The sequence below is a fragment of the Arachis ipaensis genome, chromosome B06, assembly GCF_000816755.2.
Source record: "Arachis ipaensis cultivar K30076 chromosome B06, Araip1.1, whole genome shotgun sequence".
In the NCBI taxonomy this organism is placed as follows: Eukaryota; Viridiplantae; Streptophyta; class Magnoliopsida; order Fabales; family Fabaceae; genus Arachis; species Arachis ipaensis.
Window position 1 is genome coordinate 83,189,711 of NC_029790.2, and position 17,369 is coordinate 83,207,079.

The 17,369-nt window shown below is 39.1% G+C and overlaps 1 protein-coding gene across 1 annotated transcript in view; it reads left to right on the plus strand.

Annotated features, from left to right (window-relative positions):
* The window catches only part of LOC107647002, a 30,472-nt gene that overhangs the window by 10,039 nt on the left and 3,064 nt on the right, over window positions 1-17,369 (plus strand). The window contains exons 4-7 of the mRNA XM_016351140.1: window positions 12,161-12,238; window positions 13,081-13,778; window positions 14,121-15,008; window positions 15,513-15,969. Coding sequence (XP_016206626.1) covers window positions 12,161-12,238; window positions 13,081-13,778; window positions 14,121-15,008; window positions 15,513-15,969 — 2,121 coding nt within the window. The remainder of the gene's footprint in view (window positions 1-12,160; window positions 12,239-13,080; window positions 13,779-14,120; window positions 15,009-15,512; window positions 15,970-17,369) is intronic.

The window sequence follows — 17,369 nt, forward strand, 5'->3', positions numbered from 1 at the left end:
GAGCTACAGAAGCCCAATTGGCACGCTCTCAATTGCGTTGGAAAGTCGACATCCTGGGCTTTCCAGCAATATATAATAGTCCATACTTTGCCTAAGATTTAATGGCCCAAACCGGCGTTCCAAGTCAGCTTAAGAATTCTGGCGTTTAACGCCAGAACTGGCATAAAAGCTGGAGTTAAACGCCCAAACTGGCACAAAAGCTGGCGTTTAACTCCAAGAAAAGTCTCTACACATGAAAGCTTCAATGCTCAGCCCAAGCACACACCAAGTGGGCCCCAGAAGTGGATTTTTACACTAAACACCCTAGCTTACTCATTTTCTGTAACCCTAGGTCACTAGATTACTATAAAAATCACTTTTAGTAATTCATCTTGTACCTCATGACACTTTACACGTTTCATATTGTATCTTCTATGGCATGAGTTTCTAAACCCCATTGTTGGGGGTGAGGAGCTCTGCTGTTCTTCATGAATTAATGCAATTACTACTGTTTTCCATTCTATCACGCTTGCTTCTATTCTAAGATATTCATTCACACTTCAACCTGATGAATGTGATGATCCGTGGCACTCATCATCATTCTCACCTATGAACGTGTGCCTAACAACCACCTCCGTTCTACATGCAATCAAGCTTGAATGTGTATCTCTTGGGTTTCTAATCTAATATTGGAACCTTCGTGGTATAGACTAGAATTATTGGCGGTCATTCTTGAGATCTGGAAAGTCTAAACCTTGTCTGTGGTATTCTGAGTAGGATCTGGGAAGGGATGACTATGACGAGCTTCAAACTCGCGAGTGTTGGGCGTAGTGACAGACGCAAAATGATCAATGGATCCTATTCCGACATGATCGAGAACCGACAGATGATTAGCTGTGCGGTGACAGCGCATTTGGAATATTTTCACTGAGAGGACGGGAAGTAGCCATTGACAACGGTGATGCCCAACATAAAGCTTGCCATGGAAGGAGCCTTCCGTGCATGAAGAAGAAGACAGTAGGAAAGTGATGAGCGGATAATTTATACGCTTTTTAGCATTGTTTTTAGTATGTTTTTAATATATTTTAGTTAGTTTTATTATATTTTTATTATTTTTTTTTAAATTCACTTTTCTGGACTTTACTATGAGTTTTTGTATTTTTCTGTGATTTCAGGTATTTTCTGGCTGAAATTGAGGGACCTGAGCAAAAATCTAATTCAGAGGCTGAAAAAGGACTGTAGATGTTGTTGGATTCTGACCTCCCTACACTCAAAGTGGATTTTCTAGAGCTATAGAAGCCCAATTGGCGCGCTCTTAATTGTGTTGGAAAGTAGACATCCTGGGCTTTCCAGCAATATATAATAGTCTATACTTTTCCCGAGATTTGATGGCCCAAACAGGCGTTCCAATTCAGCTCAAGAATTTTGGCGTTTAACTCCAAAACTGGCACAAAAGCTGGAGTTAAACGCCCAAACTGACACAAAAGCTGGCGTTTAACTCCAAGAAAAGTCTCTACACATGGAAGCTTCAATGCTCAGCCCAAGCACACACCAAGTGGGCCCGGAAGAAGATTTCTGCATTAATTACCTATTTCTGTAATCCTAGGCTACTAGTTTTCTATAAATAGGACCTTTTGCTATTGTATTTTCATCTATCTTTGACTCATACTTTGATAGACCTTTTCACGTTTAGGAGGCTGGCCTCACGGCCATGCCTAGACCTTGTTCTTATGTATTTTCAACGGTGGAGTTTCTACACACCATAGATTAAGGTGTGGAGCTCTGCTGTTCTTCATGAATTAATACAAAGTACTATTGTTTTTCTATTCAACTCAAGTCTATTTCTTCTCCAAGATATTCATTCGTTCTTCAACTTGATGAATGTGATGATCCATGACACTCATCATCATTCTCACCTATGAACATGTGCCTGACAACCACCTCTGTTCTACTAGCAATAGCTTGAATGCGTATCTCTTGGGTTTCTAATCTAATATTGGAACCTTCGTGGTATAGGCTAGAATTAATGGCAGCCATTCCTATGATCCGGAAAGTCTAAACCTTGTATGTGGTATTTCGAGTAGGATCTGGGAAGCGATGACTGTGACGAGCTTCAAACTCGCGATTGTGGGGCGTGTGACAGACGCAAAAGGATTAATGGATCCTATTCCGACATGATCGAGAACCGACAGCTGATTAGCCGATGTTGTGACAGAGCATCAGAACCATTTTCACTGAGAGGACGGGATGTAGCCATTGACAACGGTGATGCCCAACATAAAGCTTACCATGGAAAGGAGTATGAATGATTGGAAGAAGGCAATAGGAAAGCAGAGGTTCAAGGAGAACAAAGCATCTTCATACGCTTATCTGAAATCCACCAATGAATTACATAAGTATCTCTATCTTTATTTTATGTTTATTTTTATCACCTTAAACTCCATAACCATTTGAATCCGCCTGACTGAGATTTACAAGATGACCATAGCTTGCTTCAAGCCGACAATCTCCGTGGGATCGACCCTTACTCACGTAAGGTATTACTTGGACGACCCAGTGCACTTGCTGGTTAGTTGTGCGGAATTGTGACAAAGTGTGATTCACGTTTCAGAGCTCCAAGTCCTTTGGCACCATTGTTGATGATCATAATTTCGTGCACTAGAAAGCAGAGATTCAGAAGATAAAGCATCTCCAAAACCTCAACCTATTCTCCATTACTGCATAACAAGTATTTATTTCATGTTCTTCTACTTTTTACAATTAAATCTGAGAATTATTGATATCCTGACTAAGAGTTACAAGATAACCATAGCTTTCTTCAAGCCGACAATCTCTGTGGGATCGACCCTTACTCACGTAAGGTATTACTTGGACGACCCAGTGCACTTGCTGGTTAGTTGTGCGGAATTGCAAAAGTGTGATTGTGATTTCGTGCACCAGTGGCCTCCCTGTTAAATATCTCAGAGTCCCTTTAGGAGCTAATCCGAGGCTTGTTAAGACCTGAAAGCCAATCATCGATAAGGTGGAAGAGAAACTAAGCCTTTGGAAAGCAAAGGTGCTAAACAAAGCGGGAAAGCTGGTTCTCATCAAGTCAGTCTTAAATAGCTTACAATTTATTATTTGAGCCTATATAAGATGCCAAAGGCAGTCGCTGAGAAGTTGATTTCTCTACAGAGAAGATTTCTATGGAGTAAGGAGGATGGGAGGAATGGTATGGCGTTGGTTAGATGGGAGTTAGTGCAGGGCCCTAAGAAGCTAGGCGGGTGATGCGTGAGCATCTTGTCTATCTTTTCCTAGTGAATTTGCATCTAAATTGTTGAATTTAATTAAGAATTAATTATATTTTAGCCACTATGGATGCTATTTTGAGTTTTGTACAATACTGTTTATTTTAGGTAGCATTTGGCGGAATTTGATGGAGTTTCTGCAGAGAAAGAGAAGAAGCCAAGGAGATGACCAGCGAATACCGACGCGGACGCATGGCTCACGCGACCGCGCAGAATGGAGGAAATCGCAATGACGCGATCGCGTGCCTGACGGGATCGCGTGGACTGGAATCTGCACAAATGACGCGAACGCGTGGATGACGCGGACGCGTCACATTCGCCACGTGCAGAAAATGCAGAAAAATGCTGGGGGCGATTTCTGGGCTGTTTTAACTCAATTTTCAGCCCAGAAAATACAGATTAGAAGCTGCAGAATGGACAGAACAAGTGGTCCCCACCCATCAACTGAAGATCTGTTAATTAATTCAAATTTAAATTCAAATCTTAAATTAGGAAAAGATATTATCTTAAGTTTAATTTTAAATATTAGATTTTAAATTTATTAGGATTAGTTATAAAAAGGGATCTGATGCCATCCGATTGGAAGACGGTACATTTGGACTTGAATCCTTATTTTCTCTTTTCTATGAGTAACTAAACCTCCACTGTTAAGGTTAGGAGCTCTGTCTATTTCTATGGATTAATTTTATTGCTTTTACTATTTTAATTTATGTATGGGTTTATAATTTAAGAATTGTTTTCGCTCTTTATTTTATGAATTTGGGTGGAACGGAAGTATGACCCTCTTTTTATTTGAGTTCTTGTAAAACTTGGAAAAGCTCTTTACCTGAACAACAGCTTGAAAACTATTTCTCCTAAATTTTAATTATCTGAATTTAATAGGATACGTGACATATAATCCTTTTACCTCTTGGATAATTAGAGTTTTTGTGGCATATAAACTAGAAATTGATTATCACCCTCTAATTGGAATTAATTTACCAAGGAATTGGCAGTTAATGAATTTTAGAGGAGACTAGGAAGGTCTAAGGAATTAGGGTCTAGTCACATATCGTTTGCCATAAATTAAATCCTACATGATTAAAATAGTTAGTAAGAAAAATTAATCCGGAAAAATAGATAACTCAGAAACCTTAACTATCTTCTCCATATTTTATTCCCAACTTATTTATCTGCCTATCTTTAATATTTTTTATATTGTTTAATGTCTTTTATATTGCATCTCAACACTATTTTCTGTTTGTTTAACTAATCCTATCAAACGCTATTGTTGCTCAATCCATCAATCCTCGTGGGATCGACCCTTACTCATGTAAGGTATTACTTGGTACGACCCGGTGCACTTGCCGGTTAGTAAGTGTGGTTGTAAATTACCGCACCAAGCTTTTGGCGCCGTTGCCGGGGATTGATTGTGATTGACAACTACTCGTTGTTTGATTGCTTAGATTAGATAATTGTTTTTCTAATTAAGTTTATTAATTTTTATTTCTCATTTTTTTCCTTTACTTTTTTTCTTGCTTTTCGTTTCCCTTCCCAGTCCCTCTGCTTTCTTTTTTTTGTTTTACTTCCTTTTACTTTTAAAAATTTTTTTTCTTTCCAAATTCTCGTCCGTTTCGTATTTGCCTTTCTTTTTTTTATTTTATTTCTTTTCAATTAATTCTTATTTTTTAAAAAAATTTATTTTATTTTTGTCTTTAATTTCAAAAAAAACAAAAAAAATTTATTTTAGTATTAATATTTTTCTTTAATTCCTGAAATTAAGTTTGGTGTTACCCAGTTAATTTTATTTTAATTTTTCTGTTTATTTTTCTTTTTAAATTTTCGAATTTTTTTTATTTATCTATTTAGTATTTTTATTTTATTATTTTACACAGGTTACCTCACAGGGACTTCTCTGCACTCTGACGTAGAGAGTTCCATTTTTTCTTGTTTTCTGCTTGTGTATGCACAGGAATAGAGACAAAGAACATCTCTTAGACTTTGATCCTGAACCTGAAAGAACTTTCAGGCGGCGTTTACAACAAGCAAGACTTTGCAAGACTGCAGAATCCACTATGGCAAATAATAACGCTAACGCCAACGTGGTAAATCCTAATGGGGATGATCAACAGAGGAGAGTGCTTGGCTCTTATTCTGTCCCTACTGCGGATCTTTATGGAAAAAGTATTGTGGTGCCTCCTATAACTGCAAACAACTTTGAGTTGAAGCCACAATTGGTCACCTTGGTGCAGCAAAACTGCCAGTATCATGGACTTCCTCATGAAGATCCAAATCAGTTCATATTTGATTTTCTGCAGATATGTGATACTGTGAAGACAAATGGAGTGAACCCAGAGGTGTACAAACTCATGCTTTTTCCATTTGCTCTGAGGGATAAAGCAAAGCTATGGTTAGATTCCCAACCAAAGGAGAGTCTGAATACGTGGGAAAAGGTTGTCACATAATTTCTCACTAAATTTTTCCCACCAAGGAAGCTGACTAAGCTTAGGTTGGAGGTTCAGACTTTCAAGCAAAAGGAGGGTGAAACTCTTTATGAAGCTTGGGAGAGATACAAGCTACTGACTAGGCAATGCCCTCCTGACATGTTCTCCAAGTGGACCCAACTGGATATCTTTTATGAAGGCTTAGGAGAGATGTCAAAGATGAGCTTAGATACCTCTGCAGGCAGTTCATTGCACAAGAAGAAGACACCAGAGGAGACTATTGAGCTGATTGAATTGGTTGCAAGCAACCAATATTTATACTCATCTAATAGGAATCCTGTGAACTCTGAGACCGCTCAGAAGAGAGGCGTGTTGGAAGTAGAAGCTGTTAATGCTCTTCTTGCTCAGAACAAGCTTATGTCTCAGCAGATAAATCTACTTACTCAACAGATGGGTGGCATGCAAGTCTCAGCTATCAACACTCAAAATCCACCCCAAGAGACCTCCTATGACATGACAGGTAACTTTATGCAAAATGATAATTATGATTATGCTCAACCCTCTTCTGAACAGGTGAATTACATGGGGAGTGGTCCTAGAAATCCCAACAATGATCCATATTCTAAGACATACAATCAGGGATGGAGGAATCACCCAAATTTTGGGTGGAGAGATCAACCTCAAAGACCTCAGAACTTCAACAATAGTTCTCAAGGTGGTTTTCAACAGAATAACCATAATAACCGCCAATTTCAGTCTTAGCAACAACAACCACCTCAGCAGGTGATGAGCTGATAATTTATACGCTTTTTGGCATTGTTTTTAGTATATTTTTAGTAGAATCTAGTTACTTTTAGGGATGTTTTTAATAGATTTTATGTTAAATTCACATTTCTGGACTTTACTATGAGTTTGTGTGTTTTTCTGTGATTTCAGGTATTTTCTGACTACAATTGAGGGACTTGAGCAAAAATCAGATTCAGAGGTTGAAGAGGGACTGCTGATGCTGTTGGATTCTGACCTCCCTGCACTCAAAGTAGATTTTCTGGAGCTACAGAACTCGAAATGGCGCGCTTCCAATTGCGTTGGAAAGTAGACATCTAGGGCTTTCCAGGAATATATAATAGTCCATACTTTGGCCTAGAATAGACGACGTAAACTGGCGTTCAATGCCAGCTCTCTACCCAAATCTGGCATCCAGCGCCAGAAAAGGATCCAAAACCAGAGTTGAACGCCAGAAATGGATCAAAACCTGGCGTTCAACTCCACAAATGGCCTCTGCACGTGGAAAGTTAAGGCTCGGCCCAAGCACACACCAAGTGGGCCCCAAAAGTGGATTTATGCATCAATTACTTACTCATGTAAACCCTAGTAGCTAGTTTATTATAAATAGGACCTCTTACTATTGTATTTGACATCTTTGGATCTTTGGATTACCTTATGATCCTTTGATAACGTTTTAGGGGGCTGGCCATCTCGGCCATGCCTGGACCTCTCACTTATGTATTTTCAACGGTAGAGTTTCTACACTCCATAGATTAAGGTGTGCAGCTCTGCTGTTCCTCAAAGATTAATGCAAAGTACTACTGTTTTCTATTCAATTCTTCTTATTTCGCTTCTAAGATATCCATTCGCACCCAAGAACGTGATGAAGGTGATGATTATGTGTGACGCTCATCATCCTTCTCCCTTATGAACGCGTGCCTGACAAACACTTCCGTTCTACATGAAATAAGCTAGAATGAATATCTCTTAGATCTCCTAACCAGAATCTTCGTGGCGTAAGCTATCTCACTTGTTTTCGAAAAAAAAAATTGTTTTCAAAAATATTATTTTTCTTCAGAATTTTTAAGAATGAATTCTAGTGTTTCATGAAGCATGTTGAAGCCTATCTGGCTGTAAAGCCATACCCAAACTACTTTGGGATTGGCATTCAACTAATCACTCCAGTCCATGTAATTATATGCTAAAGCTTGGCTGGCTATTAAGCCATGCCTGACCCTTTGATTGGAGCTTTAAGACTAACATGGCAAGATTCCTGGAATTCATATTAAAAATTTTGAAATCCTTATTTTTATTTTTCACAATAATTTTCGAAAAAAAATAAATAAATAAATAAAAATACAAAAAAATTAGAAAATCATAAAAATCAAAAATATTTTTGTGTTTCTTGTTTGAGTCTTGAGTCATATCATAAGTTTGGTGTCGCTTGCATATTCATCTTGCATTTTTCGAAAATTTCATGCATTCATAGTGTTCTTCATGATCTTCAAGTTGTTCTTGGTAAGTCTTCTTGTTTGATCTTGATGATTTTTTGGTTTGTGTCTTTTCATGTTTATCATATGCATTCTTGAAGTCTTAGTGTCTAAGCATTAAAGAATTCTAAGTTTGGTGTCTTGCATGTTTTATTTGCATTAAAAATTTTTCAAAATTGTGTCTATGATGTTCATCTTGACATTCATAGTGTTCTTGGTGTTCATCTTGACATTCATAGCATCCTTGAATTCATCACATGTTTTGATCTAAAAATTTCATGCATTGCATAATTTTCATGTTTTTCATAAAAATTTCAAAAATAAAAAAAATATCTTTCCCTTTTTCTCTCATCAAATTCATCAAATTCCCAAGTTCTTTCCTCCTCAAAAGCTTAGTAAACTTAGAGTGGACGTTCAGACCTTCAAACAAAAAGATGGTGAATCCCTCTATGAAGCTTGGGAAAGATACAAACAGTTGACCAAAAAGTGTCCTTCTGACATGCTTTCAGAATGGACCATCCTGGATATATTCTATGATGGTTTATCTGAGCTATCAAAGATGTCACTGGACACTTCTGCAGGTGGATCTATTCACCTAAAGAAAATGCCTGCAGAAGCTCAAGAACTCATTGACATGGTTGCTAATAACCAGTTCATGTACACTTCTGAAAGGAATCCTGTGAGCAATGGGACGCCTATGAAGAAGGGAGTTCTTGAAGTTGATACTCTGAATGCCATATTGGCTCAGAGCAAAATATTGACTCAGCAAGTCAATATGATTTCTCAGAGTCTGAATGGAATGCAAGCTGCATCCAACAGTACTCAAGAGGCTTCTCCTGAAGAAGAAGCTTATGATCTTGAGAACCCTGCAATAGCAGAGGTGAATTACTTAGGTGAACCTTATGGAAACACCTATAATTCATCCTGGAGAAATCATCCAAATTTCTCATGGAAGGATCAAAAGCCTCAACAAGGCTTTAATAATGGTGGAAGAAACAGGTTTAACAATAATAAACCTTTTCCATCATCCACTCAGCAACAGACAGAGAACTCTGAACAAAATACTTCTAATCTGGCAAACTTAGTCTCTGATCTGTCCAAGGCCACTGTGAGTTTCATGAATGAAACAAGGTCTTCCATTAGAAATTTGGAAGCACAAGTGGGCCAGCTGAGTAAAAGGATCACTGAAATCCCTCCCAGTACTCTCCCAAGCAATACAGAAGAGAACCCAAAAGGAGAGTGCAAGGCCATTGACATAAGCACCATGGCCGAACCTACAAGAGGAGAGGACGTGAATCCCAAGGAGGAAGACCTCCTGGGACGTCCAGTGATCAATAAGGAGCTTCCCTCTGAGGAACCAAAGGACTCTGAGGCTTATCTAGAGACCATAGAGATTCCATTGAACCTCCTTATGCCCTTCATGAGCTCTGATGAGTATTTCTCTTCTGAAGAGAATGAAGATGTAACTGAAGAGTAAACTGCCAAGTTCCTTGGTGCAATCATGAAGCTAAATGCCAAATTATTTAGTATTGGAACTTGGGAAGATGAATCTCCCTTGTTTATCAATGAACTAAGTGATCTGGATCAACTGAGAAATGCCACCATCACTAAGGTGGATTCATTCCTTGCTCTTATTTCTTCTTTTTTTTTTTTCGTTTTCTATGTTATGGTGCTTATCTATGTTTGTGTCTTCATTACATGATCATTAGTAGTTAGTAACTATGTCTTAAAGATATGAATGTCCTATGAATCCATCACCTCTCTTAAATGAAAAATGTTTTAATTCAAAAGAACAAGAAGTACATGAGTTTTGAATTTATCCTTGAACTTAGCTGAATTATATTGATGTGGTGGCAATGCTTCTTGTTTTCTGAAAGTATTCTTGAACAGTGCATATGTCTTTTGAAGTTGTTGTTTAAGAATGTTAAATATGTTGGCTCTTGAAAGAATGATGACTAGGAGACATGTTATTTGATAATCTAAAAAACCATAAAAATGATTCTTGAAGCAAGAAAAAGCAGCAAAGAACAAAGCTTGCAGAAAAAAAAAATATAGGCGAATAAAAAAAAATTTATATAGAAAGAAAAAGCAAGCAGAAAAAGCCAAAGCTCTTAAAACCAAGAGGCAAGAGCAAAAAGCCAATAACCCTTAAAACCAAAAGGCAAGGGAAATAAAAAGGATCCCAAGGCTTTGAGCATCAGTGGATAGGAGGGTCTACAGGAATAAAATCATGGCCTAAGCGGCTAAACCAAGCTGTCCCTAACCATGTGCTTGTGGCGTGTAGGTGTCAAGTGAAAACTTGAGACTGAGCGGTTAAAGTCAAGGTCCAAAGTAAAAGAAGAGTGTGCTTAAGAACCCTGGACACCTCTAATTGGGGACTTTAGCAAAGCTGAATCACAATCTGAAAAGGTTCACCCAATTATGTGTCTGTGGCATTTATGTATCCGGTGGTAATACTGGAAAACAAAGTGCTTAGGGCCACGGCCAAGACTCATAAAACAGCTGTGTTCAAGAATCATCATACTGAACTAGGAGAATCAATAACACTATCTGAACTCTGAGTTCCTATAGATGCCAATCATTCTGAACCTCAATGGATAGAGTGAGATGCCAAAACTATTCAAGAGGCAAAAAGCTACAAGTCCCGCTCATCTGATTGGAGCTATGTTTCATTGATAGTTTGGAATTTATAGTATATTCTATTCTTTTTATCCTATTTTCAGTTGCTTGGGGACAAGCAACAATTTAAGTTTGGTGTTGTGATGAGCGGATAATTTATACGCTTTTTGGCATTGTTTTTAGTATATTTTTAGTAGAATCTAGTTACTTTTAGGGATGTTTTTAATATATTTTATGTTAAATTCACATTTCTGGACTTTACTATGAGTTTGTGTGTTTTTCTGTGATTTCAGGTATTTTCTGACTGAAATTGAGGGACTTGAGCAAAAATCAGATTCAGAGGTTGAAGAGGGACTGCTGATGCTGTTGGATTCTGACCTCCCTGCACTCAAAGTGGATTTTCTGGAGCTACAGAACTCGAAATGGCGCACTTTCAATTGCGTTGGAAAGTAGACATCCAGGGCTTTCCAGCAATATATAATAGTCTATACTTTGGCCAATAATAGACGACGTAAACTGGCGTTCAATGCCAGCTCTCTGCCCAAATCTGGCGTCCAGCGCCAGAAAAGGATCCAAAACCAGAGTTGAACGCCAGAAATGGATCAAAACCTGGCGTTCAACTCCACAAATGGCCTCTGCACGTGGAAAGTTAAGGCTCGGCCCAAGCACACACCAAGTGGACCCCAGAAGTGGATTTATGCATCAATTACTTACTCATGTAAACCCTAGTAGCTAGTTTATTATAAATAGGACCTCTTACTATTGTATTTGACATCTTTGGATCTTTGGATTACCTTATGATCCTTTGATCACATTTTAGGGGGCTGGCCATCTCGGCCATGCCTGGACCTCTCACTTATGTATTTTCAACGGTAGAGTTTCTACACTCCATAGATAACTGAGATTTACAAGGTGACCATAGCTTGCTTCATACCAACAATCTCCGTGGGATTCGACCCTTACTCACGTAAGGTATTACTTGGACTACCCAGTGCACTTGCTAGTTAGTTGTATCGAAGTTATGACATATTATGAATGTGTAATCACGATTACGCGTACCAAGTTGCTCACGTGCCAGGAATAGTTTGAGCCTGGACATCACAATTTCGTGCACCAGCAGGCAAATTCTAAATCCCAAGAAGATCCTAAATGGGAGATGATGATGAGTTTCATACAAGAAACCAGAGCCTCCATTAGAAACTTGGAGGTGCAAATGGGTCAAATGAGCAAGCAATTACCTGAAAATCTTCAAATACATTCCTTGGTGATACAGTAGTGAACCCAAGAGAAGATTGTAAGGCCATTCAATTGAGAAGTGGTAAGGTAGCTAGTTCTGAGACTAAGGTCAATGAAGATCTAGTTGAAAAGGAAGCTCTAGAGGAGAAGAAAGAAGAAGTAGAGCACGCCCCTCCTAAGCGTGTAGACAACCCGTTTCCTGACTCTCTTGACACTTATCCCACCTTACCAAAAGGCCCCTGAATACAAGCCGAAAATGCCATATCCTCAGAGGCTTCAGAAGGCGTCCAAAGAAAAACAATTCTCTAAATTTTTAGATGTCTTCAAGAAGCTGCAAATTAACATCCCTTTTGCAGAGGCTCTGGAGCAAATGCCTCTCTATGCTAAATTTATGAAAGAGTTGTTGACACACAAGAGGAATTGGAAGGAGCAAGAAACCGTGGTGTTAACCAAGAAATGCAGTGCTATTATTCAACACACCCTTCCTGAGAAGATGCCAGACCCAGGGAGCTTTGTCATTCCTTGCACCATTGGAGAAGTCGGCATTCAGAGAGCTTTATGTGATCTTGGAGCTAGCATCAACCTCATGCCACTTTCAGTGATGAAAAAGCTTCAAATTGAGGAGGTAAAACCTACTCGTATTTCTCTTCAACTTGCTGACCTTTCTATTAAATTACCTGTAGGTGTGGTTAAAGATTTACTTGTTAAAGTAGGACCATTTATTTTTCCTGTTGATTTTGTTATATTAGACATGGAAGAGGAGGTAAACCCTCTATTATACTTGGTAGACCCTTTTTAGCTACAGGTAGAGCTCTGATTGATGTACAAAAGGGTGAATTAACCCTGAGGGTCAATGAAGAACAGGTGGTCCTAAATGTTTTTGAAGCTCTCAAGCACCCCAATGGTTCTAAGGGGTGTATGAAAATAGATGTTATTGAACCACTTGTTCAAGAAGTACTGGAAGCTGAAGTACTTGATGATGTTCTGGATCCTATTTCTGAGTGTGAATTAGTTGAAGTTGATGATTCACCACCCCAAAAGGAGCTGATGAACACGCCTATAAGGGAGAAGGAAGCCCCCAAGCCTGAGCTAAAACCCTTACCCCCTTCTCTGAAATATGTGTTTTTGGGTGAAAATGATTCATATCCAGTAATTATTAGCTCTTCCCTGAAGCCTGAAGAGGAAGAGGCGCTTATTTCAGTGCTCAGAAGCCATAAAACAGCTCTTGGGTGGACCATCAGTGACTTAAAGGGGATTAGTCCAACTAGGTGTATGCACAAGATCCTTCTTGAAGATGATGCTAAACCAGTTGTGCAACCACAAAGGAGACTCAATCTAACTATGAAAGAGGTGGTCCAAAAAGAGGTAATGAAATTATGGGAAGCAGGTATTATTTACCCTATTTCTGACAGTCCTTGGGTAAGTCCTGTGCAGGTAGTTCCCAAGAAAGGAGGGATGACGGTGATCAAGAATGAAAAGAATGAGCTTATTCCTACAAGAACAGTCACAGGATGGAGAATGTGCATAGATTACAGGAGGCTCAACACTACTACAAGGAAGGATCATTTCCCCCTCCCTTTCATTGATCAGATGCTTGAGAGGTTAGCTGGTCATTCTTTTTATTGTTTTCTAGATGGATATTCTGGATATAATCAAATTGCAGTGGACCCTCAAGATCAAGAAAAGACAGCATTCACATGCCCCTTTGGAGTATTTGCCTACAGGAGAATGCCATTTGGACTTTGCAATGCTCCAGCAACTTTTCAGAGGTGTATGCTTTCAATTTTTTCTGATATGGTTGAAAAGTTTATTGAAATATTTATGGATGACTTTTCTGTTTTTGGTAATTCTTTTGAATCATGCCTTAAACATTTATCTCTTGTCTTGAAACGGTGTCAAGAATCAAACCTTGTTTTAAATTGGGAAAAATGCCATTTTATGGTTACAGAATGCATTGTTCTTGGACACCGGATTTCAAGATTCTAGATTCTAAGTTCATTCCATACCGGACCAGACCAGAATAGGGTTATATACATTCTCATTATGAGAAAGGGGTCATTCGAGCGTATCTAAATAGAAAAAATAATCAATGCCATATATGATTGGTCATCTAATCGTGGTTATCTGGATGCTTTTTATGGAAGTTTTTTCATTACAAATGTAACAATAAACCTATTGATATTGGCAGAATCTTTTGAGTCTTCCAATGTATCATTTCTGAGTCCAATGGAATTCATAGGTATAGGAAGAAGCCCTGTCAAATAGAGATCTTTTCGATTTACCTAGTGAAAAAACATATAGTTAATAAAAAAGTTTATTGATATTAGATATGAGGTTGACAGAGCAAAGGTGGAGGTAATTGAAAAATTACCACCACCAACTAATGTTAAGGCAATTAGGAGTTTCTTGGGTCATGCAGGATTTTATAGAAGATTTATAAAGGATTTTTCTAAAATTGCTAAACCATTGAGCAACTTGTTGGTTGTTGATGTATCTTTTGTCTTTGATTCTGATTGTCTGCATGCTTTTGAAACTCTGAAAGCAAACCTTACTTCTGCTCCCATTATAGCTCCCCCTGACTGGGATTTACCATTTGAATTAATGTGTGATGCTAGTGATTTTGCTATAGGAGCCGTTTTAGGACAGAGGCATGGTAAGCTTGTACATGTCATTTATTATGCCAGTCGTGTGTTAAATGATGCTCAAAAGAATTATACAACTACAGAAAAGGAATTATTAGCTGTTGTGTATGCTGTTGATAAATTTAGGTCCTATTTACTTGGTTCTAAGGTTATTGTTTATACTGACCATGCTGCTTTGAAGTATCTTCTAACCAAACAGGATTCTAAACCAAGATTAATCAGATGGGTGTTGCTCCTTCAAGAGTTTGATATTGAGATAAAAGACAGGAAAGGGTCAGAAAATCAAGTAGCTGATCATCTCTCCAGAATTGAGCCTGAAGCAGGAGTACAACCACCCACAGTTGTGACTGAAACGTTTCCAGATGAGCAATTGTTTCTCATTCAGCAGGCACCATGGTTTGCAGACATTGCAAATTATAAAGCCATGAATTTTATCCCAAGGGAGTACAGTAGGCAACAAGTGAAGAAGCTATTGACTGATGCAAAGTACTACATTTGGGAAGAACCATACCTTTTTAAAAGGTGCTCAGATGGAATTATCCGGAGGTGTGTCCCAGATGAAGAAAAATAGCAGATTCTCTGGCACTGTCATGGTTCTGAGTATGGAGGCCACTTTGGTGGTGAAAGGACAGCAACAAAAGTCCTTCAGAGCGGGTTCTACTGGCTGACTCTCTTCAGGGACTCAAGAGCTTTCCTAAAGCACTGTGGCAGATGTGAAAAAGCTGCAAATCTCCCTGCTAACCATGAAATGCCACAGCAGGGACTTCTTGAGGTTGAGTTGTTTGATGTGTGGGGTATTGATTTCATGGGACCTTTCCCACCCTCACATTCAAACAACTATATCCTAGTAGCAGTCGACTATGTGTCCAAATGGGTGGAAGCTGAGGCTTTGCCCACCAATGATGCCAAGGTGGTAATGAGCTTTCTTCAGAGGTATATCTTTAGCCGGTTTGGCATCCCAAGGACACTCATTAGTGATGGAGGAAGTCACTTCTGTAACAGACAGTTGGACTTTCTTCTGCATAGATATGGAGTCCGTCATAAGGTGGCAACCCCCTATCACCCTCAGACAAGTGGACAGGTTGAAGTTTCCAACAGGGAGCTTAAGAGGATTCTGGAGAAGACCGTCAGTGTTTCAAGAAAGGACTGGTCTAGGAAGCTTGATGATGTTCTCTGGGCATACCGGACAGCATACAAGACTCCAATTGGCATGTCCCCATATCAGTTAGTCTATGGCAAAGCCTGTCACTTGCCAGTGGAGCTGGAGCACAAGGCTTATTGGGCAATCAGGTACCTGAATCTTGATTCAGAAGCTGCAGGAATTAAGCGGATGCTTCAGTTGAATGAGCTTGATGAATTCAGATATTCAGCCTATGAGAATGCCAAGCTCTATAAGGAAAGAACCAAGCTACTGCATGATAAGAAGATTGCCATCAGAGTCTTTGAGCCAGGACAAAGAGTGCTTCTGTATAATTCAAGGCTCAAATTCTTTCCCGGGAAGCTGAAATCCCGGTGGTCAGGACCGTTTGTGGTTACCAGAACCTCGCCATATGGTCATGTGGAAATACAGGAAGAAAATTCTAACAGGAAATTTACAGTGAATGGCCAGAGGTTGAAGCACTATCTTGGAGGCGAAATTGACCGCCAGAGGTCCACTCATCTGCTGAACTAGCAGAACTGACCGTCAAGCTAGTGACGTTAAAGAAGCGCTTGTCGGGAGGCAACTTGATAATTTCGTATCCTTCGCCATTTTTCGTAGTAGTTTTTCTTAGTTATTTTTTTTATCGAGTTCTTACTAATTCTCTGATCATGCAGCTATGTTCTTCCAGGAACCGACCAGCTCAAGCTAAAAAAAAAAAATACTACGCGACGCGACTGCATCAGCGACGCGTCCGCGTCGCAAGGGGAGAAGAGAAAAATAAAAACGAACAGAGAGTCACGCTGGAGCGTGGCTGGAGGCGTGCCAATGGCACAATTTGTTCCACGCGACCGCATCGCCGACGCGTCTGCGTCGTATGGGCGTAATGGCCTCCCACGCGACCGCGTGACCCACGAGGCCGCGTGCCCTGATTTTCGACGTAAAACGGGTGCACAGCTGAAAGTTGTGCTAGAGTGGTGCTGGACTATCGCTGGACGCGCAATTCCCTTCACGCGACTGCGTGCCCCCACGCAGCCGTGTCGCTTGCGCCGCCCAGTTTTCTTTCTCTCTCTCTCCCAATCCTACTTCTCTCTTATTCTCTTATCCTTTTATTTTTTCTTTCATTTTAATATTTGTCTTTTCTAATTTCAGTTCCTCTTTGCTTGAGGACAAGCAAACTATTAAGTTTGGTGTTGACGCTGCGCTTACAGGTTTTCTAGTACAAAAGGGAGGCGAATCATCTTCGCGAAGGAGCACAACCTGAAGAATAAAGCGACCGCTAGGATAATTAAGGTGGTTGAGTTCCTTTCATTTTTTATTCCTCCCCTCTTTTTCTATGTTATGTTCCAGTTTCCTGTTATTTTGCTTTGTTTGTTGCATGATCCTTTATTAGTTAGAATCCTAGGACTAGTTTAGTTTTTCTATTGCTTTAATTCTGAAAAGATGTCTCATGTATTACTCACTGAGCTTAAATTAAAAAAAATTTAAAAATAAAAATAAAAATAAAAATATAGGAGTGATATATTGCATGAGAAAGTGGGTCTATATTGAATAATAGTCTTATTTACTTAAATGTGGTGGTATTTTCTGTGATTCTGAATGCATGACATGAACAGTGCATATTTTTTGATAGTGAAGCTTATGAATGTTAAAATTGTTGGCTCTTGAAAGAATGATGAAAAAGAGAAATGTTATTGATAATCTGAAAAATCATAAAATTGACTCTTGAAGCAAGAAAAAGCAGTGAAAAACACAAAGGCTTGCGAAAAAAAATAAAATAAAGAAAAAAA